Source organism: Callorhinus ursinus, unplaced genomic scaffold (genome assembly GCF_003265705.2).
Source record: "Callorhinus ursinus isolate GAN/ISIS: 27379988/994484 unplaced genomic scaffold, GSC_fseal_2.0 scaffold2, whole genome shotgun sequence".
NCBI classification, from domain to species: domain Eukaryota; kingdom Metazoa; phylum Chordata; class Mammalia; order Carnivora; family Otariidae; genus Callorhinus; species Callorhinus ursinus.
Window position 1 is genome coordinate 57,193,121 of NW_027397064.1, and position 27,405 is coordinate 57,220,525.

Genomic DNA, 27,405 nt, shown 5'->3' on the forward strand with positions numbered 1-27,405 from the left:
ACCACCTGCCTCCCCCGCTGGGGGTGTCCTCACCACCTGCCTCCCTCGCCCGCTGGGGGTGTCCTCACCACCTGCCTCCCCCGCTGGGTATGTCCCCACCACCTGCCTCCCTCGCCCGCTGGGGGTGTCCTCACCACCTGCCTCCCTCCCCCGCTGGGGATGTCCTCACCACCTCCCTCCCCCGCTGGGTATGTCCCCACCACCTGCCTCCCTCCCCCGCTGGGGGTGTCCTCACCACCTGCCTCCCCCGCTGGGGATGTCCCCACCACCTGCCTCCCTCGCCCGCTGGGAGTGTCCTCACCACCTGCCTCCCTCCCCCGCTGGGGGTGTCCTCACCACCTGCCTCCCCCGCTGGGTATGTCCCCACCACCTGCCTCCCTCCCCCGCTGGGGGTGTCCTCACCACCTGCCTCCCCCGCTGGGTATGTCCCCACCACCTGCCTCCCTCGCCCGCTGGGAGTGTCCTCACCACCTGCCTTCCTCCCCTGCTAGGAGTGTCCTCACCACCTGCCTCCCCTGCTGGGTACTGCCACCTACCACCATCTCCTCCTGAGGAGAGACTTAACTGGTCCAGAGGAGAATGCTTGGACAAAAACCGCACAAATAAGTCTTACTCCAGGGAATCTGGAATTGGGACCGATGAAGTATTTGGTGATTCTCAAAGTGGTGGGATTTGAACTCCATGAACTTGGAGGCAGCTGGCACCTATTTTTCGTCATGTGGGTTGGGAAACAGAAAACCAGCTTTTAGGGACGCCTGGGTGGCTCAGTCGTTAAGTGTCTGCCTTCGTTTGGCTCAGGTCATGATCCCAGGGTCCTGGGATGGAGCCCAGCATCGGGCTCCCTGCTCCGCGGAAAGTCTGCTTCTCCCTCTCCCACTCCCTCTGCTTGTGTTCCCTCTCTCGCTGTCTCGCTCTCTGTCAAATAAATAAAATCTTAAAAAAAAAAATCAGCTTTTGGTAAAAGAGAAAAGTACTGCAGAAGTGGAGAGAGAAGACCCCACAGATTTCACAAGAGTGTTGTAGGGATCAAATATGAAAGCCCTACAGAAGTAAAATGTGCCTTATAAAAATTAATTCACTGGGATGGGAAAGTTATTATAAGAGGTCCTTGTAAAGGCATGATAGGAAGCATGCAAGACAAGATGGTTGAATTAGCAAATAAAAGAACTTAGAAATGCAGTGCTCTGTGCTACTGAAAATCAACACATTATATGGGTTAGTCAAGGGTAGAAACAGCATGCTGTAAGAGGTTATGTGAAAATGTGTTTTGTGGCTGAGAAAGCTTGGTAAAAACTCCAGGTCAGTCATGGTAGCCAAAATGTCTTCTCATGATTAATTGTGAAAGAAAAGAACCCAATCAACTGTGTTGAAAAGGCAGGCAGGTCCAGCATGCTGTCAAAAATTTGTTGGTGAGTTTTGAGTACCGCCCAGGATTCTGGGCCCCCTGGGCTGGTGGATAGAAGAAGGCCTGGTGCGCTTGACAAGCCAGTTCTACAGTAGAGGACACATTAGCTGGGTTCTCATAACTCTGACACCACCCATGGGGGTACTTCTTTTCCAGGCCACCAAAGAACCTCCTGATGTGGCTTTTCAGGTGTATTTTCTTATTGGGAAAAATAATGCACTGATCAGAAAACATGTACTTCTGGTTCGTTTGGCAGGTGTATTTCTCTTGGGGAAAAAGTGAATTGCTTGGGGGTTTATGCGTCCAACTCTCACACGTCTGTTAGCTTGTAGTCCCGCAGAGCCTATCTCAGGGTTGTACCTGAGTTTCCGGACCTGCAAAGGTGAAGGTCAGGACCTCTTCCCTGAATCTACCAAATAATGACCAATTGAACAGCAAGTCAGCGGGCGCCTGGGTGGCTCAGTTGGTTGAGTGACTGCCTTCAGCTCAGGTCATGATCCTGGAGTCCCGGGATCGAGTCCCGCATCGGGCTCCCTGCTCAGCGGGGAGTCTGCTTCTCCCTCTGACCCGCCCCCCTCTCATGTACTCTCTCTCTCTCTCATTCTCTCTCTTTCAAATAAATAAATAAATTCTTAAACAAAACAAAACAGCAAGTCAGCTGGCCTTCCCCTATGTAAATGCTAATTTGTTTTGGTATAGCATCTATAGTTACTGCCACCACTGTCCGTCATAGGCATTTCCTGTTTTCTCTTTCTCTGTCCTTCCTTACCTTTCCTTCTCCCCTCTCCTCTTCCCCTCCTCCCCCCCCCTTCGACCATCATTCTTCTGCTCCGATGTATCCGTGGTGGTCAGGACTCAAGAAACTGCCCCAGTGATATCTCTGGCTTCACAGGAATATTTGCTGGACCCAGAAGATTCATATCCTTATCTACAATTTTGGAAACTGAATATATATGTATAAATATATGTTCTTATTTACCAATATAACATAATCATTTTCATCTTTGCTCATAGTTATCCAAATACTGAAATTTATTGTAATATGCTCATTTATAAGTCCATAAGTACTACTGTCCATATAGTCTGTCTATAAAACCAGTATTCTAAAAATAAAAGAAGGAAGTCTTATATTAGAAAGCTATGTCTATTCACAAACTGGCACTTATCCTGGGTATGAGAATTTGATATTCAAGTTTTTGGAGTCTAGCATACAGCACACGTCTAAACTTACTTGAGTCAGACCTGCTTCTACAGTTGCCTTCTGAGTTAGGGAGTAATGTCTGAATGGCAAGTTGGACGGCTTTCACTTCATCCTGAGGTTTCATTCTACTCCACTGAATTGAGTGGACGTGCTTAGTGCTCTTTGGAGCTCGAACATCACTCTGTTAAAACAAAAACAAAAACAAAAAAACTCACGACCAAATGCTCGTGTTTATAAAATAGGAAGAAAAAAAAATCAGGTTATCATGTCACTTCAGTTTAACTCCTTAGAACACTATTATCATAAGGCATTAGGTGAAATATTTGTACAGTTTGCCTTTTAACCACTTTATTCCTTGGATTATATAGTAGTTCAAAACGCGGTTGTCTTCCCTCAGAATGTATTCTGTTTGGCAAATCTCAACTTACCTTTTTGTTTACTGAGAAATGAAAGACAATTTCTTCTGTTTAAAGTACTTGAAGACAGATGTGAATACATAATCTGACCACTATCCTGCCCATGACTGCTTTGGATCATCCGGGCAATCGGGTGACAGTGGGCAGCGTGGCGGACTAATTGTCCCCATGGAGGGTGCACAGTAACAGGTGCAAAAGTGAGGCAGGATAGGGAGTTAAGAATAATGACTAGAAAAAGGAGAGGACAACGGATCCAAGACATACCACCTTCTCATCCTGAAACCCTTCATCACCTCATTACGGTTATGAAGTGACCATGACAAACACAAGTAGTGCATCATCACAGACCATAAGAAGAAGAAAGAGGAGGAGGAAGAGGAAGAAAGAGAGAGAGAGGAGAAGAAAAGAATTTAGTGTGGTGTGTCTCCACAACTAAGGCAGGCAGAGATGAAATCTGGCTGTTGGAACTGTCCAATTACTAAAAAGAAGGCTTGTCCTGCACAGTGGGGACTGGTCAACAGATTCCAGAATAGTCTAGATTCCAGTCAACTCCTTCATTTAGGTTTTGCGTCCTCCAGGCAGCACTTTGACAATTACTGCTGTTTCTCGGGCAGCTCATCCCTGATGAGCTGTGCTCGCTGGCTGGTGAGGGTAAGTAAGTGCTGTAATACTCATTGGCTTCCAGTATCAGGTCACCCTGGATAAGCGGAGTGGCCAGGGCTTGGATTTCTAATGCCGAATCAAAGCTAATTTGGCAACTCAGAAGACCGTCACAATGCAGCAGTGCACGGAGTCCAATGTGAGACTGATTTCCTTCATCTTACTGCTGGGAAGGGAACGAGGAGGACAGCTGAGGAAGAGTGGAAGCTGGATTTACAGTCAGAGAATCTGGGTGTGTCGCCACTGACTACCCCAAACCTCAGGACTTCCTTCCATCTCTCTGAGCTGGTTTTCCCTAGCTGGCAAACGAAGCTAATGCTCCCTATCTTTAAGTATTGATACAGGGTTAATGAGAGAAAACAGGTGTAAGCTTCTCTTAGAGGGCCTAGGTCATGGTGAATCCTTACTAAATGTTTCCTGCATGAATAATTGAATGAATGAATGAAGTGCATGTCCTTTGGATGGCAGATGCATGCTAATATCTCCCTATGTGATAAGACTCTGTGCCCTGCTTCTTCCCCTCCAGGGTTTCTCTACCTTGGAAAGTGCATGTCCCACCAGCCATGAAGATATTGCTGATTTTAAAAAACCTAATTACGTTATTTAAAGCAGTAGACTGCTTAAAACACCCCATTGGCATTTTTAGTAAATCCAAACTCCTCACTGTGACCCTGTGAAGCTCTGTGCTCTGGCCTGCCCACCCCCCGTCATTGTCCTCTGTGCCTCGGGAGCCTGGGCTTGCCTTTCCTCTGCTGCCTTTTCTTGCTGCCTCCTCATCAGAGGAATAGGCCTTCCCTAACCACCCAGTCTCATGCCCCAAGTCTCACTATTTTCTGGTTACCACTTACCACTCTCTACTTATTTGTTACCTATTTATTATCAATCTCCTCCCGCTGGAATATAAACCTCAAGAGAGAGTATAGATTTAGTCTATCCTAATCATAGAACAGTAACTGTCAGTAGGTATTTGCTAAATATATGGATTTTAATTTTAATAGCATATTTTCTTAAAGTGTCAGTTTTTCCACTTTTCTATATATAAAATATATTGAATCTGTTTTTGGTAATAGACCTCCCTGCCTGCCAGGTGATAGTAGAAGTTGTGCTCTGTCCTTCTGAAGAATCCCTGATCTACCCTCACCCCTAAACTCTAAGCACCAAGAAGGCAAACCCCTGTTTTGGTCACTATTTGGTCCCCCCCCGTACCTAACACGTGACGTGACATGTGGAAGATGTTCAGTCATTGACTGATGAATGGATGAATTACTACCTCAATCTTTACCTAGGTGAGAATATCCTGTTCTCTTTCCTTACCAACATTTTGTTAGCGTAATTGTGTTAATCTTCCCGTATTCATACTGGTTGAATAGTTTCTCTTCCGATTTTATGCCCCATGAGGGAGCAAATAAATTCCCACTGAGAAACTGACGGTAAAGCCACCAGCGCCCCACCCCCCCCAACACCAAGCTTACCTCATAGGTGACAGTGCATTCTACAGTCTGATTTTCCATTATTCCTACAGTCCACTTCTCCATTACAAATGGGGGCTGAAAAACAAAAGTTAGGATGGTATAGAGCCTGCCCTGCTATAGCATGTATCTTTGAGGCCAGCTACGCCATATGCAATTGGCAAATAGGGCATAATGTCAGATTATCATGAAAGTCATGTTGTTGGTTCCCATGTGATTACTCACAACATGCTAATGTTTTGGATGTTGATTTTCATAAGACATCCTTTTCTAGAATTATAAACAGCTAGTCTTAGTCCCATAATCTTCTCTTCCCGGATATACCACTCAATCCTATCATTAGGTCATTATTCATGCTAACGTTTTAAAGTATCAGTAGAAAGCTTTCTCATATTTAAGAGAAAGCCTTAACAATACAGACCCCGATGTACCTTCCTTGGAGTGCAAGCAGTAGCTGAGTTAGTGGCTTCAACAACTACTCTGCTTTTTCCCTGTAACCCGGCTATCCAGCTATCAGGCTGTGTGTGCAGATGAAACTGTGGCGACATTTCCCCACTGTTTTAAAACAAAGGATTAATGAAGAAGCCTATGCCTTTCAAGGGGAGACTGTCTCACCCCAAAACATGTCACTTTGGCATATGTATTGTATTTTTAGCTGAAGGCCATCAAAACCCAGCAGACTCAAGAAAACTTTTACCTCTCCTGTAACTGCCTGAAAGAATTTAGATAGGGCACCTGGCCCAGAAAGAGAGCTATTATCAGAGAGAACTTTTTATCTGAAAGGCCTATCTGCATGGCAGGGCAAGCTTCTAATTACCAAACATCTGCTCTCCTTATCTTCCTGTGAATTGCCTTCTCCCCCTTTGAAGCCCCAGGCCCCTGGCTCATTCCTTAGCTCAGGATGGCACGTAAGGCTCAACTGCCTGACTTGCCCTTGAGTCTCCTATCTTTGGGGCTTCTGTATGTACAAAATTAAATTCTTCTCCTGTTAATCTGTCTTGTGTCCTTTTAATTAGCAGACCAGCCAAAGAACTTAGAAGGGTAGAAGGAAACTTTTTCACCCTGACACCTTGGATCCTATTTTAGTTCTGATGAAAATGGTCTTTATTATAAATGAATCTCCACTCTCTTAACCACCCTCCACCCCTTCATTCTAGCTTTAAGGTTACAAATGACTGACTGGGCTTGAGATGGGTACAAAGCACACCACGTGGTAGAGATTTAACTGGGCTTTTTTTTTTTTTCTTCTTTTCTAAACGAGGACTGTTATGAGTCTTGTCGATGTTAAAAAGTTCTACAGATTTTGAATGGTCTGCCCCAATCCTATTTTTCCTATAACCCCAGTTAATGTTGGTGTGTGATGTTGCAGAAGATGTGCTTCTTTGGGAGTGCATATGTGGCATTATACCAGAAACACCTGTATTTGGGTTTACAACTCTACCCTGTCATTTTTGCTGTGAGCAGCTTCCTTCTGTTATCAGGCAAGGGCTAGGATCTTGCTTTTAAATGGCATAGGTTGGGGGGGAACGAGCAGGCATCTGTCCAGTCTTCAAGACATCAAAACATAGTATGTCCCAACAAAATCAGGGAAAGTTAAAACCAGAGCATAACCTTTACAGATAAATAACACCACTGAAATAACTCCCAGTTACTCAGAAGATTCCAACAATGAATATCAAATCAATCGACTTGATGAATACACTTGCAAATTCAAAGGACTTGGATGCTTAGCAATCTTATGCCTAGGAAGGAACACATTTGCAAGTCTAATGCTGTGGCTTTGAAGACTCTTCACTTCGCCACTTGTGTTTGTACCCAGGTTCTTCTTTGCTACAAGCCCCATTTTCTTCACTGAAACCAAATACACCATTCATAGTAGACTCAAGAATGGTTTATGTGATGTTTCGAGTGACTGTCCAATGGATAACATGGATATCCATGTTGACCTTCTACTATTGAAGTCTCATGTATTTTTTTTTTTAGTATTATTGGGACAGAACTGAATTTTTTTCCATTTTGAGGAGAAGCTAAGCATTTCCCTGAGTCTGTCTTCTGTGTTTTAATGGATGTGCTTCTACCACTGACCCTAAAGTAGTGAGGTATTCTCTGGCCAGAGGTGTGAACTCAAGGAAGCCAAGAAGATGTCAACAAATGCCTCATGAATAACCTCCCCTCAGTCCTTCAAGAAACTGAAGACAACCAAGAAAGCCTTCCTCCTTCCAAGTTTTTCAAAGTTTCAAATGACCCCAAAGTTGTAAATATTTTCATGATGCCACTTTCTTTCCTTTAGTAAATGATGGAGTAAGTGTAAAGAAATAAAGAAGGAAATTTTTTTAAAAATTAAAGGACACTTTTTTTGTATTACTTTTTAGTTCACACAGCATAAGTGGAATTTTAACAAAAAACTATTATGATCTCAATCTGCTAAATAAAATGTGCCTTTCAACAGCCAGCTTGAGGCTGAGCTGATGTGAACATCCACAAGCACAAAAGTACACTGCTGGGGGATTTTAATGTCTTTGTTTGATATCTGTGAATTCCAAAAGCTTTTAAGCCGTAAATAGAACCCTACCTTTGTCATCTTTAAAATCTCTGCATTGGGTAGGTTAGTGTTGAATGTCACATCTTTGATGTAGGTTATTGCAATTTCATCCCCATCCATCTCCATATACATTTTCCACTTACAATCCTGGAATTAAAAGCAAAATTATAGAATTTCAGAAAGTGAAACAATTTGTTTTAGTCTCAATGTTTTATAACACATGAAGTTTTCTGAATGAGATATTATTGAAGTATTTTTTTCCTTGTTCGAAAAAAGGACGTGAAATTAAATCTCTTTATATATCAAAATAACCCCCAGTTAGTGCAGTCTTGAGACATGATTCATCAATGTAAATGTTCTATCATAGGAGTTGCAAACTCAAAATCCTAAAGGAGCCAGGCAGATAAAAAATGAGTAAAGCCAGGCAGTTTCATTATAGAGCCCTAAATTATAATCTTTCAAAGTAGACCCATTTAATTTACATATTAAACATTGTCAGAATATTTTTTCATTCACACAAAAAAATGTGGACTTCCCATTTTGAAATATAAGGCCCTCTTGATCTAACTTTCACTTTTCCAGTATTGATAATATGGGCTCAAGAAATAGCTCACTTTCCTCTTAACAGGAAGGATAAGTGCAAACGTGATATATGATGACTGATAGCTGGCCCATGTGTTGGGGAGTTATGGGAGGGTTAGGACATTGGGGGTCTAAAGGGCATCTGCCCGAAAGGGACGGCCACCACTAAACTTCTGTTGATTGTCCCCATGTGGGAATCTGAGCTCAGTCTTGCTAGGTCCTTTGAGGTTTCTTGAAAAGCTGGATATCTGGATTTTTATGTGAAACCTCTAGATTTTTTTTAAATGATGTTAATTTTCAGTAAAACCACTCTGTAGTGAAAAAGTGCTCTACATCATTAGGGGAATGTGAAATAAAATGTCACCACAATGAGATACCACTATATGCCCACCAAATGGCTAAGATTGGTAACATCAAATATTGGCCAGGATTTGGAGGTACTGGATTGCTAGTGGAAGTGTAAATGGTGCAATCACTTTGGGGAAAGTTTTGGCAATTTATTATAAGCATATAGCTGCATGTATAAACGTAGCATCTACTCAATGACCCAGAAATTCAACTCCTAGGTATTTACCCAAGAGGAGTGAAAAAAGACTTGTACAGTGTTGTTCTGAGCAGCTTTGTCATAATAGCCAACCCCCCACCCCCAAAACAAAACCAAACCCTAGAAGCAGGCCAAGTGTTCATCCTTAGGAGAATGGATGAACTGTGATATATTTGTAGAATGGAATGTTACTCAGCAATACAAAGGAACAAATCACTGATGCATGCAGCAACATGGATAAATCTCAGAAACATTATAGTGAGTGAAAGAAGTCTCACACAAAAAAAGAACATACTAAGGATTCCGTTTATATGACATTCTAGAACAGATAAAAACAATCTATGGTGGAAAACATTCAGAAAAGGGGTTGCTTCTGCAGATGGGCATTGACTGGGATGGGGCATGACAAGACTTCCTGGGGATGCTGATACTCTGTTCATAGGGGTTTGGGTTACAAAGGCATATGTACTTGTCAAGACTCAGCGAATATATACTTAAGATGTGTGTACTTCTTACCGAACTCCAGCATACTGAGGTATTTAGGAGGAAGCGTACTGATGTCTGCAAGTTACTTCGAAATGCATCAAAAAAAATAAAGATGGATATATATGGCTAGAGTAATAGATGGACAGACATGTGATAAGGCAAGTAGAATAAAATATTAACGGCTGAATCTAGGAGGTGGGTACAGGAGGGTTACTTTGCTGTATGAATAATAAGAACGTGGGGGGACAAACACTGTGTGTGCAACTAAAAGGAAAAATAAGCCATGTCTTTGCACCAAATTGGACCCCTGGACCATAAATTCACCTTCTCTCATGTTATTTGAAGAATGAAGGATTCTGAGAGGTTAAGGATAATGTACCGAGCACCTTACATGCTGAAACTAGAAAATGCTCTCATAGGAGTAGACCTGGAATGTCTCCTGAGCAGGCTCAGACAAAACTATTACGGAAAAACACTAACAAAGAGGCTGTTGAAAACCTGTTGGCTTCAACAGAAAGCTGGGGGAGCTCAATGTTTTAGGAAAGCTTCTAGGCAAATTGCAGAACCAAGCAGGGCCCATGCCTGAGAGGAGTGACCCTCTTTGCCCAACCACGTTCACAAGATGGAGAGCCAATTAGTGAAGGAAAAGATCTATTCAATAACGTGAAAACCGAGCTCTTGGCCAACATAAGTCAAATTAGTCGCTCAGAATGGACAAATCTCTCAGTATTTCTTTGTTTTGGAGCCACTGCTGCCCCGGCAACGTGGGCCCTGAGATAACTGGGCAGGATAATGACTGTTTGGAGTCATGATTGCTCTTCTCTGAAATGGCAAGCGCCTCCTCAAGCAGTGACTAGAATAAAAAAGCCCTAGGAAAGATGAATTTTACTTATATCTTTTTCTTTCGCCTGTCCAGTTTTGGAATTAAATGAGTCAAATCACAGGTGAAAGACCTCAGGTTGTGTGGAGATGCCCGATTCCCTCTGCTCCACTCTCCTACCTCACAGCCCAAGAACTCTCCTTGACCTCAGGCTGGCGATCAGACCCTCCTGTGCACAGGCTCAGAGCGGCTGTCTGTTGAGAAGGGGCTGACAGGGGGGGCATCTCACATTTGTGGACTACTTCATCTGCTCCTGGCATGCTGCTGGGTACTTACATGGTGCTGTTCTGTTTGATATCCACAATAACCCTGCAAGTTAGGTTTATTTTCCCGTTAGGTGAGGAAAAATAAGGCTCAGATAAATAAGGAACTTTCCCAGGGCTTCCTGGCCAGTAAGTGGTGGAGGTGGGATTATAACAGCACAAGGCTGCCTGGCTCCAAAGTTGGAGGAGCTACCGAGAGGGAAGGGCAGTTGGGAGGCGTGGCAGGGTGTACTCACTGGATGGTTTTCAGAGCTCCACAATTGGGACCAGCTATCAACAACAGGCAAGTGGGAGAAGGACCAGAGAAGATTTTGCTGAAACAACCAACAAAGCAAGTGGTGACAGGTCCTCCCCTGCAGCAACTGCTTGCCTGGTCCCAGGGTCCAAGTTGGGAAAACAAGGATCCCCGTAATAGTGTTACAGACCTCCTACTTTTCCAAATGTTTTCTCTTTACCTGGAAGAAAGGCTTTTGCCTGAACCATAAAAGATAATGCAGAAGCACTAAAACGATACTCAAAGGCATTATAAGACAAGGGGGGCATTATCCATTTTATTAAATTACAAAGCTGGGTGGGAAAGGAAAAGAATATGCAGTGTTCACCTAAATTATTAACTTAATCTGACAGTGCCCTGACATAATTGCTAGGTTTTTTTCAGGGCATGTATGATTTCATCGTTGCCTAGTTAAGAAAAGTAACCCATAAATAAAGTCATGGAATTCTTTAAATTCTGCTCAATTTCTTATTACCCCCAGGTATTCCTGGCATTTTTGCTACACATGGAGTCATTAAGTTGTCAATAAGCACTGCTCACAACTACCAGGACTTAAGCAAGATATTGAATTCCACAGAACCCAACTGAGGCAGGACGCCATGTAACAAGTTCTTGACCAATCGATCATTGAAAAGGTTTTCCTTAATAGTAAGGTGAATTAAATCATCAATAACATCTAACAACGTTAGAAGTAAAAACTCCGCATATTTATGAGCCTAATATAGAATCTTACATGCAAAATTGCTACCTTTTCCATTTCTTGGTAGTGGTAGGGACCAGGTAGTGGGAACGTGGGCCCGGATTTAAAAACCATTCACTTTTACCAGGGTGAACTATTGATTTTGGCTTGATATGAGTGATAGAAATGTGGGTATTGATTTTTGAATCGGAAACATTCAAGAGTCACTGTGGACATCTTGAGAACAGCTCTCAATCCTGACAGGCAGAAATCAAAAGCAGACAACTCTGTATTCTCAGAGCCCATGGGGGCCTCAACGGACTCCTTTTCCAAAACCATTGCACCCCTGGCGGCCTGAAATGGCCCCGTTCCTTTCTCATTTGGTTTAAAGTGTTGATGAGGGGCGCCTGGGTGGCTCAGTTGGTTAAGCGACTGCCCTCGGCTCAGGTCATGATCCTGGAGTCCCGGGATCGAGTCCCAAGTCCCGCATTGGGCTGCCTGCTCAGCGGGGAGTCTGCTTCTCCCTCTGGCCCTCTCATGCTCTCTCATTCTCTCTCTCTCAAATAAATAATAAAATCTTTAAAAAAAAAATAAAGTGTTGATAATTGTTAAGATAGAAATAATATAGAAAAGGAGTACACATTAAGCCATTACTGGGGGAGCAGCAGGGCGTGAGGTGGACAGTTCCAAGTCCAACTCCCTGAGCTTGAATCCCAGTTTTGTCACTCCCCCAGCAACCTTAGCCAATATACAACCTGTTTGAATCTCGGTGTTTTTTATACACAAGTGGGTTGTTGTGTTGTGTGAAGATGAAATGAGATAATGTAAATAAGGTACTCAGCACAGTGCCAGAGCCAAATGAGGAACTTGGAAAGGAGCAATTATAATTATTGTTACCGATATTAGTCCCCAACACAGCTCCAATGAGTTTATCAGACTGGCCGGCCCACCATCCAGCGACCATCTAAGACTGGGAATGGGCCAGAAGTTGAGTGCGCAGTACAGCTTGTTCCGAAAAGGAATCCGGCCAGAGCAGGCAGGCTGGGTCACAGCATCTTACCTCGGCAGGAGTTTGGGGATCCAGAGGGTAGTGAATAAGTCTGGTGCCAAGGGAATTATCAGTGTTGCAAAAAAGAAGAAGGTGTGGCCAGTGGCAACATAAGGACTGGTCTTACGAAATAAATAGAAGAGGGAAGAAACTTGTGTCTTCTGACACAGATGGATTATGTAACACCAGTTCTGCCCTTTCCCGAGTCCACAGATCCTAATGCAGCCCTATCAGGGAGAGCCAGCGGATGTCTGGAGGACAATGGCTATGAGATGTGATTGACAGCCCGAGAAGAGCCCTGCCGAGGAAACCGAAGCAGAGAGAGATGAGGTAATTTGAGCAAGATCGCACAGACAGCAAGGGGTGGAGTTCAGACTTGATCCTCAGTGGTCTCTTGGCTGCTGTAACGAGCAGGTTTCTAAAGCCTCGGTCTTTTCTGAATCCTGAACTCTTCCTTGTTATGGGTTAACAAAAGTAAGAATTACAGTACAGAGGAGTTCCGTCTTCCGAAAGCAACAAACAGTCCAGATCATCTTGGTGAATTCCTTTGTAAGTCTCCATGGCAGAGACTGAAATACAAGGTCTCTAGTAAGTCCAACATAACCTACTTTCCCTCCCTTATTGACAAAGACCCTTGCTAAAAGTGCAGATGCTGCCATTCCACTGTCTGTCTGCTCCTTTCCTTGACTGATCGGGTCAGTATTTGGAATCACCAGCACTTTCCTCCAGCCCTGGCTTAGGCTGTGTGGCTAGGCATGACTTCCACTCTCCAAACCAGAAACAACCCGCTCCCACTTAGTTGCACAAGTGGATTGTGGAGACAGGTCTGACCACTGTGGATTTTTATTTCATAGCTAGATTCCCACCCAAGAGAATGTTCTCACTATTCAAATTTGTATCTTGATGCACATTTCCAAGGAATGCTACTACTAATCAGTAGGAAAACGGCACTGGCCAGGAGCAGTGCTGGGCCCTGGGATGTTCTTTGCTTTGAATAGCAAAACATGGCCATCCAAACCTTTCCACTAACTGGATTATCTGCCTCTCAATGCAAATCTACGAGAAATGAATGGAATTTTGTTGGGAAGAGGGGAGTTTTTTGCATTTGAAACTGATGAAAAGAATTGACAGTGCTGTTGGGTGCCCAGGATATGTATTATTTATCTGGGCAGCTGCTGAAATACCTGGATAATTTTAGAAGCAAGTGTGGTTAATGGAGGAGGAGAAAGCATTCCATTTGCACCACTTCTGTATTGCCAATTATGTTAAAAATTTTTCTGAATTAAGATTACTGGCCAAGTAAAACAGAAACTCTTAACACTGTGAAGACAAAATCCTAAACAACACTCAGTTAATGCTAGATTAAGTATCTCTTTGTGAGAAATCACTATTACATTCTTTGTAAGCTGTTTAAAATTCTTTGGAGTTCCAAGCTGGTACGAGTGATGCCAAACACAGATATCCCTTCTCCCTCCCACAAAAAAAAAAAAAAAAAAAAGAAGAAGAGAGTACAAAGAAATGATCCATATACAGGTAAATTTTACAAATAGAAAAAGGGATTGAAGATAGCACAGAAATTAACTTTACGTATTGTTTCAAGTTCTGGGCAGTTCAGAGACAACAGTCAATCGATGGCTCACTCTCTCTCTCTTGCTCTGTTTTCCTACCAAAATTTTATTGCAAATGTGAACACCATAGATAAATCTTAAAGAATCTAGGGCCAAGATTATTCAGGACATTTCAGAAAGAAACAGACCCCACATTAGGCTTTTAGGTTCCTACAGGTCACTTCTACCTGAAGATTACAGACAAAAAATTTTTGATGTGTTTTTTTATTGAGGTGGTGCATACTTTGCAAACAATAAAATGCACAGATTTTTAAGTACACCAATCAGTGAATTTTGACAACTGTATGCACCAGCGTAACTACACAAACAAACGAGATAGTCCCACTACCCTAGAAAGTCTCCTCATGTCCCTTCCCAGGGGATGCTCCCCGCACAAGTGGAGGTACCCACTCTTCCCATTTCTATCACCACAGATTCATTTTGCCTGCTCTAGAACCTGACCAAATTGGAACTGTACAGTAAGCACTTGTATTTGTTTGGCCTCTTTCACTCGGCATGGTGGTTTTGATATTTGTCCATGTTACTTAATCCCTTCCAGCCTTACCCTGTTGTAGATAGCCCTATCTCCATTTTACAGATGAGTAGACTGAGGCTCAGAAAAATGCAGAGATTTGCGGCAAGGTCACGTAGCTGTGCCGGGGCTGGGACTTAGGTTCTGGGCATACCTTGTCTAATGGTAAAGACACTGAGTTTTAAAATCCCCCCTCCGTCTCCACGCCCCCCCTCCCCCACCATGGATGGAGAAAAAGCAAAATCACCAGAGATTGCTCGTGATTCTAGCAGAGAGGCCCCTCCACCTTAGAAAGGCCTGTACAGAGGAAACATTTTAAAATATAAAATAGCGGTCAGAATAAACTTTGTAAGATTCAAGAGGGGGAGAAAGGGAGACAGTCTCCTAGCAGGTGACTGTTGGAAAATGTAAGAAGTAACATAAGATGAAATAAAAATGCGGTAGAACTGTTGGTCATGCTGGTATTAAAAGTAGTAAGATGTTGATGATTTAGGCCTCCGAAGGCTCCTTTACATGCGTTGCTATTATGTAGCTCAGCTGCTGAAACCTGCTGTTTTAAAGGCAGGAGAGTGGAACATCCCGTGAAAGCACCTGGGTTATTTATCATTATGGATAACCCCGTTACTCTCTATTTTATTATGCTGCCTTTAAAAAGAAAATAATGCAAGTACGGTTAATTTGCTTCTCTTCTTTATCTATACGGTGTCATGACCCATCACGGCTTTGTCCCACGAGATTTGTTTTTCAACCAAAAAGAAACCCACAAGAAGCTCTCCCTAAAAATTCCATTAATAACCTCTTTCAGCGCGTATAGGTTGCAGGGTCTGGAACTAAGAATGTTTTAATCTCTTCAGCAAAACAATGTCTCATAATGATGTACAGGACTATTGCTGTACTGATGAAGAATCATACATAATTCAGCACCTTTCACTTGGCACCACTGTGATGTCCTCATTAGCCGTGGCTCACAGTGTCTGTCAGATGGTGTCCATGCGAACGCAGGCATTATATTGTCTTTGAGATGTGCAGCTGCTTCCATGACACTGCCAGTATATAAAAACATGACGCCGGTTTGTTTTATTTAGTGCTCAACCTTCCAGTTTGTAAAAACAAGGCTGACACAGAGCCTGACATGAGGCAGTGAAAATAATTAGCTCTCATTTTCTCAGCCTTCTATTTCCTTCTCCCCGCTGTGTTCTCTTTCCACTAAACCACCACATGTCAGTCGGAATGGGAGGCAATTAGCGGGCTCATTTCAGTCCCCACAACTGTGCTGAAAAGAAAGTATTTATGATGGCACAATGAACAGCTGAAAGATTAAATAACATTTGCCTTTTGAAAAGAAAATGACTTCTAGCTAAATGGGCAATTTTTGATTATTCTCAAACAAGCTTAGAGTAGTTGGTTTTTAAAATACAAGAAAGGAAAATGAGTCATTTTTAGGTGAAAGAATCAAATAAAACTTGACACAGTAATGCAAATAACTGATGTTTTATTGCAAAATATGTAAATGCGTTATACCCTTAACAATGGCTTGTGTCTAAGGTCAGGGCAGATTGGTGCCAACTAGACACCAGTAGAGATAGGTTGTTATATTGCCTTTTGGGGGCTTGTTATTGGAGTTATATATGAAAAAGGGACTTTAGGGATGATGTTAAAGTGAAAGAAATCAAGTGAGACATACTTTCATATGATGCATTACACACTTGACTACCTGAAATGGTTCAGCTGTTAGCTGACATGTTTGGAAAGGGCTTTTTCGTTTTAGGGTTTTTTTTTTTTTTTTTTACTCTCTTTAGAATTGGAAGGTACTAGGTATTCATCTTGGAGAAAAAATAGTAAGTCTTGCTATTGATTTTTGAATAATTAAGAATCTATTCTCAAGACTGGGTTTCTTAACCAATATAGAAGGTGTTCTAGCGTACCTAATTACTGCATAAGCTTTTTTTAAATGCGGGCAAATGGGCTGCAAATTGACTTTTACCCAGGACACTCAAAATATAAAAACAGTTTTTCTGACTGCTAAATTCTCCTCCCTTCCTATGACTTCAGAGGTGATGCCAAAAATTACGACTTTTGGGAAAAAAAAAAAAGACCAACAACACTGGCCTAATTAGTAGGCATTATTTACCAGTTGAGCTGTTCTCAACCCAAATCCTGATGTCCAGGATTGATATAGTTGTCATACATCTTTGCTTTTCCGATGCAGTGCTTTTAATTTCATTTCAAATAATCAGTTCCTGTTATAGCTGATTATTCTCGAGACCTAATTTTTGGTTCAGAAAACGCAAGTTATTGTGAGTTATTAAGGTCTTCTCTCTGCAGTGATCCTCAATGGCTTTGGAAAATCTGCTTCTAAAGGCAGAGATGTCCTCTCTTATGATGGAACATTTTAAAAAGACAATCACAAATTTAAATTTTGTTTCTCTGTCTCCATAAGTCTATCCCGCTCTTTACAAACTCAAATCCTAATTTTTGATTCATACAATATGGTCATTCTATCTATATGAACCAATGGCATCCCATGGAAACCTGAGTCAACTATGGATTCACTAGGAAACTGGAGCTCTCTGTGAGCTAATTACACATATTATTACAGCTGGAAACCAACAATAATGTGTTTGTCATGTAGTCAAACCTGTATTTTATCATGTATACTTCCTTGCTGTTCACTTTTTTAAAAGGAATTCAGGGTCTTGATTAAGAAGACCACAAGTGATCCAGTCACAGTATGCTGGAGCCGCCCTCACGAGATGGTTGCTCAAACCTCTTCCCAACTTCAAGTTCAGTGGCATCAGACTGGTAACCTGAAATTGGCCATGGTAAAAATATTTGTACCATAGCGATCTGCAAACTCTACAAGTCAGGGCTGTTTCCTCCCATTGTTAGACATTTTCTGGTGTGCCATTTCTACATGTGACTATCAGTCTATCAGCAAGTATGTACTGAGCGGTTCTGCTCTGGTTCTGTAGGCAGCAGCTTGACCCATTTGGGGAAGCATAGCCCCACTGTTATTAGAAATGCGGAGCAAGTCATGCAGTCATATTCTGAGCTGCATTTGCTCCTTTGCAGTCAATTAAAAGTTGTATTTCTTATAGAACCCTGCTACTGCAAGCTCATATACTCAGGCACACTAACACGTATGTGTACATATATTTTTTTTTCCCCTGAAAGATAGTCAGTCGTGGGAAATAAACTTCCTTCCACTGCATTTTTAATAAATGCAAGATATAGCAAAGTAAAGTACAGTGTGTAGCTGTTCTGAAATTTACAAAAAGTGTTGGCTTTTCACTTCCTTACAAAATCCTTTTCTTTGTGCCTTATTTTATTCATGTTTATCTATCCATTTATAAAAATTATACAATAGGAAAAAAACCCTATTTGACAGTTTTTTATATTTACAGTACTCTGAGAAGGGCCTGGAGATTCAATTAAGTTTATTAAATGCAACGTTTTATAAGCAATCCACTAATAAAGACCTGAAAGCACAATAGTAGGTGAGAGGTATTTGTAAAAAGCAGGGCTTCTAACCTCTAGGTGAAACAACTGGAGAAGCAGAACCATTGACTGAATTGCTTCTGGTGAGGTGTGGGAGAAGGGGCCCAGGTGCTGCCTGTCAGGTGTGTGGAAGGAGCCAGAGGGACGGACAGAAAAAGGCTTCTGCTCTGATGGGGGCCTATTGGAAGGCTTCCACGCCTTCAAAATGTTCCTCTTACTTTCTCTTCCCCATTCCCTTGCTCCTTCAGAATTCTGCTCAAAAGAAAATCCGAAGTGGTGGTCCTCTGGTAGGAAGTACCAGAGTCCAGACGCCTGTCTCTCTTTCGGGGTCTGCTGGAGCCAGGGTGCTGGGAGAGACGGGGTGTTGCTTTCCCAGGCTCCCCCCCGACTGTCATGGCTTTCAACTTAGACCCACTAGTTTTGCGCCTCACTGGGGAGAAGGAGGGAAGTAGGACTCGAGGGGCCAAGTCGGTGATTGTCCAGCACGCACAAGCAATGCACGACTCCCCAGATAGTTCCTTCGTAACCCTGCTTTTGAATTTTTAAGACACAGTCTCAGAAAGTTTCTTGGTGAGAAAACTGCTGGGTGATTTGATAGTTTATTCCTTGACAATCTGAGAATCAATATTCTTTTCTTTTTTTAAGATTTTATTTATTTGTCAGAGAGAGAGAGAGAGAGAGAGAGAAAGAAAGCACAAGCAGGAGGAGTAGCAGGCAGAGGGAGAGGGAGAAGCAGGCTTCCCGCCGAGCAGGGAGCCCGATGCGGGGCTCGATCCCAGGACCCTGGGATCATGACCTGAGCCGAAGGCAGACGCTTAACCAACTGAGCCACCCAGGCACCCCCAGAATCAATATTCTTGACTGGCGAGTTTATACGAGATGTAATAATAAACTCTATGGAGCTGAATATGTCAGTAAAAAAGGGTGGTTGCCACCCTGGAGGGGGTGGTACATGGAGCTGAGATTCTGGAAGCCTTTTGCCTTCTGTGCCAAGTCGAAGAAGGCCTTAGATGACAAAACACAAGGCATTTCCCACACACAAAAAAAGTGGTAATTTAATATTAAGTGATCCCCCCAAATTATCTTTTTATTACCAATATGCCTATTTTGGGGGATGATGATACTTTCCAGAAAGGGGAGTATGACACAGTGGTTGAGTCCTTGGACTGGATCTGCCCCTAAATGGGTGGGGCCTCTGGGTAAGGAATTTTACCTCTCCCTCCTCAGTTCCTCCGGGACAGTGATACAGGGATGACGCTCCCTGGGACGGTGGCTTGTAACAATTACATGAGAAAAATGTTTGTAGAGCACTTACCACACTGTCTGGCAGAGGTATGAAATCATCATCATCATCAAGCATTTCAAGCCTGAGCATGGGAAAATTCTGAGCTGAGAAAGACCCCATCTCTGCCAATTCCACTGGCACAACTTGAAGTTGCCTCAACATATAGCATTATTTAAATTAATAATTTATTCTTTAGAAATAGGTCAAATACATGAGTAAAACCATTCTCACTTATTGTTAATTTAATTTGGTCCAATCGTATTTTCCCTGCTAGTTTGTCCCACAAAGGAGAGAAAAAAAGCCTACTTCATTTGTGTGAGAATTCTCCAAGTATGTATGGGGCTTTAGCCTGCTGAGGTCCTGCTCTCCAGAGGGTGTGGCAGGAAGACGGATCACAGCAAGGCATCTCGAAGTGGCACTGAGCCACTCTAGCTGGCATACAGGCACTCAGATGTGAATGGCTTTCCTCAGTTGAGCAAATCAACCCCACTTTTGTGCCAGAATCCATCTGGTTGTAAAATGAGGCTAAAAAAAAAAAAGAATTGTATCTGAATTCTTAGAACAAAAGGCTGACAGGTCTTACAACGAAAGGCTTTTTCCTCTACACATATTTGTATATTTGTGTCCAAGGTCGTATTTTCTTTCTCTCCTCCTAGCAGGTCAGTTACTAAAATGGCCTTCTCAGATGCAATGGGAAAATGTAGCTACCATTTTCATGATAAAGTCACTGTCCTATATTATTCCCAGTGGCTGTAATTAGAACGCATTTTTCGTTTTATTTGTAAAAGAAAAGGCGAAATGGTCAAGCAGATCTCCCTGCTTTGCAGGCCCAGGTTTGGAGAGAACTTGCAAAGTGCCAGTGTCCTCTTGTAACTATTCTAGTCACTGAAAGGCTTCACCTTTTCTGTGAAGATGGGTTTATGAGAACTCAGTTGGGATTTTGAGGATGTCTCTTTTTTTCTTGGGTTCCACCTTTAAGGGTCAAGGTAACAAGGTTTTCATGTGGGGACTTGGAATTTCAGTTCAAAGCACATTTTTGGGAAAATGTTTCATGATGCTGGGGTATATATATATATATATAGGCTAGCATAACTGGGTAGTTTAGAACTGGACAGTAATTTATTCTAGGATTATTTTATGAAAATTTACAGATGGCTTAAATATCTTGGGTCAGGTATGAGAGCTGACACATGTTTAAGAAGAAGGTAATGATAAAGATGTAATTTCTGGTCTGAGCTCTGTCCTCGCCTCACCTAAGGCTGCTCAAACAGCTCCCTCTTGCTGTTCCCTGATCAGTGATGGCAATACTGTACCTTACGCCTCTCACGGAAATGCCAGGGGGATAGATGAGATGACATTTATGAAATAACCTGAGCTCTTTAGAAAGAAGCACTCTCTAAGCATCAGCTTTAAATACTATATTCAAGAAGTTATTTGCAAATGACCATGAACCTCTTCAAGTCTCGTTTCAAAACTCACCCCTTCCAAAAAAGCTTTTCCTGGTTGACCTCATCCATTCCAGTCACTTCTTTATACTTTTAGCACCAGGGCATCACATCCACTTTGTACATTTCACTCGATCTATTACATTATAATATCGTCTGTCCAGCTGCCCACACTGGAAACCTCAGCACCATCCTGGCCCCTCCCCGTTCCCCCTCATTACTAGCGGGTGACCCAGGCTGACCAGTTCCATCTTGGAGTCCTTGGACTCGTGGCATTTCCATGGCATTGCCATCGCCTCCTCTCCTCGGCCCCTGTAACCGGGTTGTCTGCATTTCCCGCTCCCAGCCTTTCTCACATTAGCCTGGTCCTTTCCAGTTCATCCTCCCCTGTGCTGCTGAGAGCTATCTCTTAAAAACAGAAATCTGATCCCATCTACTCCCTGCTTAAAACTCTTCACACTCCTTGGTTTAGCACTGAAGATAGCTCTCTTACTGGTTGCCAGCCACTGTTCTGGCCTTAACTCTCACCGCACTAGTTCACCGGCTTCATGCTAAGTCTCAGAGGCAGTGCTGCTGGAGGTGAGTTGTGAGGTCCCATAGGAACTCGCCCAAAGAAGAGCTCCCTTGTGTGTTCGCGGCTTTGGGCTTCTGAGCTTTTGCATATCCTGTTCCTTTTGCCTTCCTTGTCTTCTCCCTACCGAATAATTCCAAATGGTTTTAAAATTTTAGTTGAAGCCTCACTTCTACCAAAAAGACCTTAAGATCCTCTCTGACCCCTCTCTGCATCTGCTTTCAATGCACATCCAGTGTGCTTCCAATGAATGATGTGCTTGATGTTGTAAAAAAAAAAAAAAAAGCATCATTCTGTACTACAACCATTCATTGATCTTGTCTGTTTCTTCCAATCAGATTTCTTCCAATCTTCTTGCAAGTCGGAGACTATACTTTTTGATTTTGTATTCTGGCCATCTCGCAGAGAGCCAGATCCTCAGTAAATGTCTGCTGAATGCATCGTTGAAATTATTACTCTGTAGGCATGATCAAGTACCAGCAGACTGACAAAAATTGCAGTGACATTAGGCCTTGTAAAAACCTCTGGCTCAAGAAGTCTACACAACTGTGGCCAAAAACAGACCACTGTTGGTCTCAAAGATCATTTATACCATCCACGTTAAAAAAATCCAAAAAGATGGATTTTTTAGTTTTCCACATTAACAAGTCATTTCCTTGTTAACTGAAAATGATTTTCTTGGTTGAGACTGCTTTTGACAAGTCTCTCTCAAGAGAATTCGTCCCTCTTCTTTTACTACCTATAAGCCATAAAATGGTTTAAACAGCGAGTACTAAGTGCCTTGGAGTTGAGGATATCAAAGAAGGCAGGTTACAATATATAATTTGTTTGCCATCACATGGACTTGGGAGTGCCCACAGCTACAGAATCTCAGGGTGAGAAGGGCGCCTGGTTGTTGCTGGAGGGAGAGGATCTGCCTCTCCTGGCCCTCTTTCTGTAGCTGCTTCTAACAACAGGAACAAATACACAGTGACCCCCTCGAGGAAAGAAAGGAAAGTGTCCGTGTACAAGCAACCTGGAGTCACAGCAGTTTTCGCTCAACCAGCTTCTATGGGGCGAACTAGGGAGGTGAAGATTTCCATTCAGCAGAAGCACCAGCAGACCTGCCGGCGCAGGCAGGACGCTCGGTCAGGTGTCGAGAAAGTGTATCTTTTGAAGCCCTGGGTGACACTCAGCCCCTCCCAACCGCTTCCAGTCATTCCCAAGCATGCGTTTCAGGAGCGGCCTGCGATAAGTGCGGTGTGCCGGGCGGCGGGCCCGTGGACCAGTTCTGCCTACAGCAGCCCCCCCAGAGCAGCTGGCAAGGGGCTGTAAGGAGTTGTACGCACCAGGTCTCTTGTCTGCCTCAGAAGAAAGGTACAGGTGGTGCAGAAGGTAAGAGCTTGGTTCTGGGGTCCCGGAGGCCTGCGTTCAAATCCTCATTCTGCTGCTTGCTAGCCCGCTCACCCTGGGGCAAGTCATGGACCCTACGGAGCCTCAGGTCCCTCATTTGTAACGTGGGGGGGGAAGTAGCATCCACACCTCAGTACTGTTCTACTGTGTCTGGAACGCGGTAAGTGGTCAATGAATAGGAGTTATCGTCAGGACTACCTGTTTACAGGAATCCAAAGCAACATAGACCTGTTGTGATTCCAGTTCATCTGCTGTCTGGGTCAAATAACTGTGCCATACTCTAAAATTAACATAAAGTGAAAGCCTGACTGAATGAGTGCTGGTCAAATGCCCTGCTGTCCTATTTCGAGCTGGTAATTTGGGTTTCCATATTGCCTATAGTTCTACTCTCGGTGTCATTTTACTTTCAGTATTCTAAAACAAAAATACGAAGATGGGATGCTCGAAGCCCAGCAGCATGAACAATCACTCAGATATGCCCCGACCCCCCCCCCCAAGCTTTGTTGTGAGCTTCCTTGATGGTTTGGGTGGCCTCACACAGGACTCTTCAGCTAAACAAGAGTAAGATTCCAAGACTGGATTACATATGTGACTGGCAGCTTTTTAGCCAAATCGTGTTTTATAAAGCCCCTAAATTTACTCAGAATTGAGTTATCGGCTGGATGGGGGCAGGAGGGAGGTATATGAAACCACAGAGTTCCGAGAGAGAAAAAGAGTAAATTAGATTGAAATTTACCCAAAGGATTTAAAATGTGATTTACCTGTGGGCCGGTTCCTGGTTTCAAGTGAAAACCAAAAACAAGTTCAAGGTTCACAACTTTTTCCTCATTTTCTTTAGGTTCATCTACTGAGTCCTAAAACAGAAAAACCAAGCACCATTTATTCTAGATGGTACGTTGTGTTTTTATTTTTACTTCTCATATAAAAGAGATGATTTCTCACACTAGTGTTTCCATTCTAACCTACTGATTCACGTTTCGTTATTTTGGATTAAGCTCCAAATTACAATTACTTAAAGCAAGAGAAATGACACCTTAAGCCTTTGAGAACATTTCCACATGATTTATCTCACGAGCGACAAACTGAATGTCACCATCTTACAGGGTTTCACAATGCATCTTGCATTGTGCAGTTTGACCCTAGAAATGCACTTAACACCTAGAGATGCACTAGGAGACTTCACTCTGAGAGTTTCATAACACTCAAGATATTTGCAAGCTATTCCCAGAGAGGAGCTGTGTGCTTGCTAGAGCAGATGAGGATGAAGGGCCAAGAAGAGGAACAGAATGAACCTTCAGGAGCTTAGAGATGGAAAAACCATAGTTAGTGAGCAAGAAGAGTTCTGTGTATTAATTGCAAATATCTACTAATTGTATAAGAAAATATGCCATATACCTTTAGACTATATTCAAAATAATATGTCAAATATACTAACATATCATTCAAACAATAAACCTCCCACCTCCCCGCCCTAGTGCTAGTGATAGATAATCCAGAGCCCTAGGGTGTGAATTCCTTTAGTGACTTATGTGTGGGACAAAGGTCTCCAGAGACAGGTGGGAGGCCACTGTACTAAGCCACAGTGTTAGTACTTATATCCCCTAGCCACTAAGGTGACGTGTTGTTCTTATCACAAATATATTGTTAATATTTCAACTTGCAGGAATCAAGCATGTTCAATTTATGTACATCCTAAGCTTCACTCAAAGGACCTTTTGTTAGATAAAGATTAAATTTCACTTCAAACAACAGTTCCCGACATTGGCAAATTTAGGTGTGGATGTGGCAGGTGCATACATCAATGAAATGGCACATTCTCGGTAAGAAAAAAAAAAAACCTTTCTTACCTTAATTAGTGGTGGGAAGTGAAACAAGTTTAGGTAATCATGGGTTAATTTCTCAATGGCTGACTGTAAAAAAAAAAAACAAACAAACAAAACACATGACTTTATTAATGATCCAATAGTGCCGAGAGGATTAAAATTACTGTGCACATATAAAGGCATTCTTTATTTATGTAGCCCATAAAATATCTTGGGGATGTTACTATCCACCATCTATGGAGACTAAAACTGATTGTTCAAAGTGTTATAGGTAGTTTGTAATTATTTAATGGAACAGGAAGATATTTTAAAGATGTTAAATCTCAGACTACATAATAAATAAAACCACTCTTCAAACCCTGGTAGGGTATACTCGTGACAAGTTAATGTTCTAGTGTACAGAATGCAGTCGTTGCCCTGAGTAACTGTGGGAAAAACAACAAAGAACATGAATATATCACCAGAGACTTTCATCAAGGCTGAAATCTCGCTAAAGGGTTTACTGCATTGTAAGGGCTCTTCTATGGGTATGTGTCCAACACGCCCTCCCCCAATGGAGTACAAAGAACTCTTAAAGGAAAGGAGGACAATTTAAATTACGATTTTTTTTTTATACTCATCAGGTATAATCCAGCTTTTCTGTGAACTGAACATATCACGTAGAGAGTAAAAAAAGTGCTAATGTGAGAAAAATTAGATGCATTTTTCAAAGTGAAATGAAAGCTGTTGACACTTGACAATGTAATGAACACTTACGGCTATTCAGCCCCATTCCTTCCACATGGTCCCTCCACATGAAGGCTTCCGGGCACAGGGAGAAGGGCGCTGAGACAGGCTGAAAGGGGCAACCGAGTGGCAAAAGGGTAGGCAGAAGGACTGTTCACTTTGATGACCTACCATATAAGGGCTGAGAGTCTCTCTGTGAAAGTACCCAGAAATGACTGTGCTTTCCTTAGTGAAAGAGCAGAGAATGGAGGGCACATTCTCACCATTGGAGGGTGGTGGTGGGTGTGTGGGGGGTGGTGTGTGTGGGGGGGTGGGTGTGGGTGTGCGTGTACGTGTGCGTGGGGGGTGTGTGCGTGTGTGTGCGCGCGCGCGTGGGGGGGGGTGGGGGGGGGGGGGGGCGGGGGGGGTGTGTGCGGGTGTGTGCGTGCGGGTGTGTGCGTGTGCGTGTGCGTGATGTCTGACAGGTACCAGGAGGGGGAGCTCCTTTAGTCTGGAGTATTCACCTGGTGTCCTGCCCCCAGAGGCCCAGCTCAAAGCATTCTTTATCCTCATATCGCCATGAGTGTATACAGATCTCCCAGAGCAAGCTTCCGTCGTCCTTTCCCCTTAATCTTTCTCTGTCATATAAGCTTATTTGTTAGAAATACCCATGACCCAGCTGAGTTGAATGGAGTGCCACATGTTGGCTGAGCCCCCCACGAGTGGCCAGTAACATAGCCATGGTTTTGGCAGGCAGGTGGACGATGCATATGTCTGACTTCTGAGACTCCCCTCTCTGGGAACTGTCTTTATGCGCATAAGCATTCTCACCCATGAGTTTCAGGGGAGTCTTGGGTTCCCCCACAGATAATTGGCCTGCTCCTTCTTTTGGAGCTCAAGGCAGACACTGCTTCATGAGCAGAGGACCACTGCACTGACCCCATCCCAACCAGCTGCTTCCAGTGAGGGCTTTTTCTCTATGCATGTGTTCTTTGGCTTCTCTGCAGTATTAGACTCTGTTTTTATGAAGCTTTTCAACCTTTGGCATCTGTGACACCATTCTCTCCTCCTTTTCCTACTTCCTGGGCGGATCAGCCATCAAACAGAGAAAGCTTCCCAGCTGGAAGACTGTGCGTGGTCCGGCGTGTACGTGCAGCTGTGCTTTACTTCTTTTTATTTATTTATTGAGGTGCAAACCGCTACCATGAAATTAACCATTTTAAAGTGTGCTGAATTGGCAGCATTTTGTATCTTCACCATGCTTTGTGACCACTACCTCTGTCTAGTTCCAAAACATTTGGGGACCCTGTGCCCATTAGTAATCAGTCCCCATTCCCTCCTCCACCCAGTCCCTGGCAACCACTAATCTGTTTTCTGTCTCGATGGATTTACCTATCTTCTGGATATTTCATATAAGTGGAATCCTACAATATGTGACCTTTAGTGTCTGGTTTCTTTCACTCCACATGGTGGTTCTGAGGTTATTCCATGTTGTGGCGTGTGTTCACAATGCTTTCCTTCTTGAACCTGCAAATAGGTCTCTTCCCCGTGGAATCCTTCCCTTCTCTATTCACATTTTCATGACACTAGCTAGGCCTTATTATTTTGCCTCATAACCCCTGAACCGGTCTTTCAAAACCCAGCCTCTCCTTTCTAATCCACTTCACAACTTCCAGAAGCAAAGTTTTAAACATGTCAATTCTCAAAACTTCCAGTACTCTCCAGAGCTGGTCTAATTCCAGACCCCTGGCCTGAAGCCCCCTGAGCTGTCCAGGGTCTGGCCTCGCCTCTACCCCGCTTTTGTGGCATGAAGCCTACCCGCCACTGAGGCTTCCATCGACAGAACCACCTCTTGCTCCTTGCATTGGACCTGTTTTTTCTGCTCCTTTACAATCTCTTCTGTTTCTTTCTCTCTTAACTCCTTATTCTGTCTGGATTCACATTCTTGCCTTTCCTGCTCCTGTCTACATTTCAAATTCTGCCCTTCTCCAAGATCCAGCTCAGGGGTCCACCCTACTTCAGGAAGTTTTCCCTCGTCACCCCACACAGCCCCTCCCAAGGAGAGGCAGAGAATAGCTCCTTTGCTCCCAACTGCCAA

At 43.2% G+C, this 27,405-nt stretch overlaps 1 protein-coding gene across 5 annotated transcripts in view; it reads right to left on the reverse strand.

The window, feature by feature from the left end:
• The window catches only part of MAP3K20 (mitogen-activated protein kinase kinase kinase 20), a 176,724-nt gene that overhangs the window by 4,249 nt on the left and 145,070 nt on the right, over nt 1-27,405 (reverse strand). For 4 of the 5 annotated variants that reach the window (XM_025850184.2, XM_025850182.2, XM_073882343.1 and 1 more), the window contains 5 exons: nt 24,627-24,689; nt 23,541-23,633; nt 7,724-7,840; nt 5,155-5,229; nt 2,637-2,787 (listed from right to left, as the gene is read on the reverse strand). In XM_025850184.2, the coding sequence (XP_025705969.1) occupies nt 2,637-2,787; nt 5,155-5,229; nt 7,724-7,840; nt 23,541-23,633; nt 24,627-24,689 (499 nt within the window). The remainder of the gene's footprint in view (nt 1-2,636; nt 2,788-5,154; nt 5,230-7,723; nt 7,841-23,540; nt 23,634-24,626; nt 24,690-27,405) is intronic. The other variant, XM_025850186.2, reaches the window with a different exon arrangement.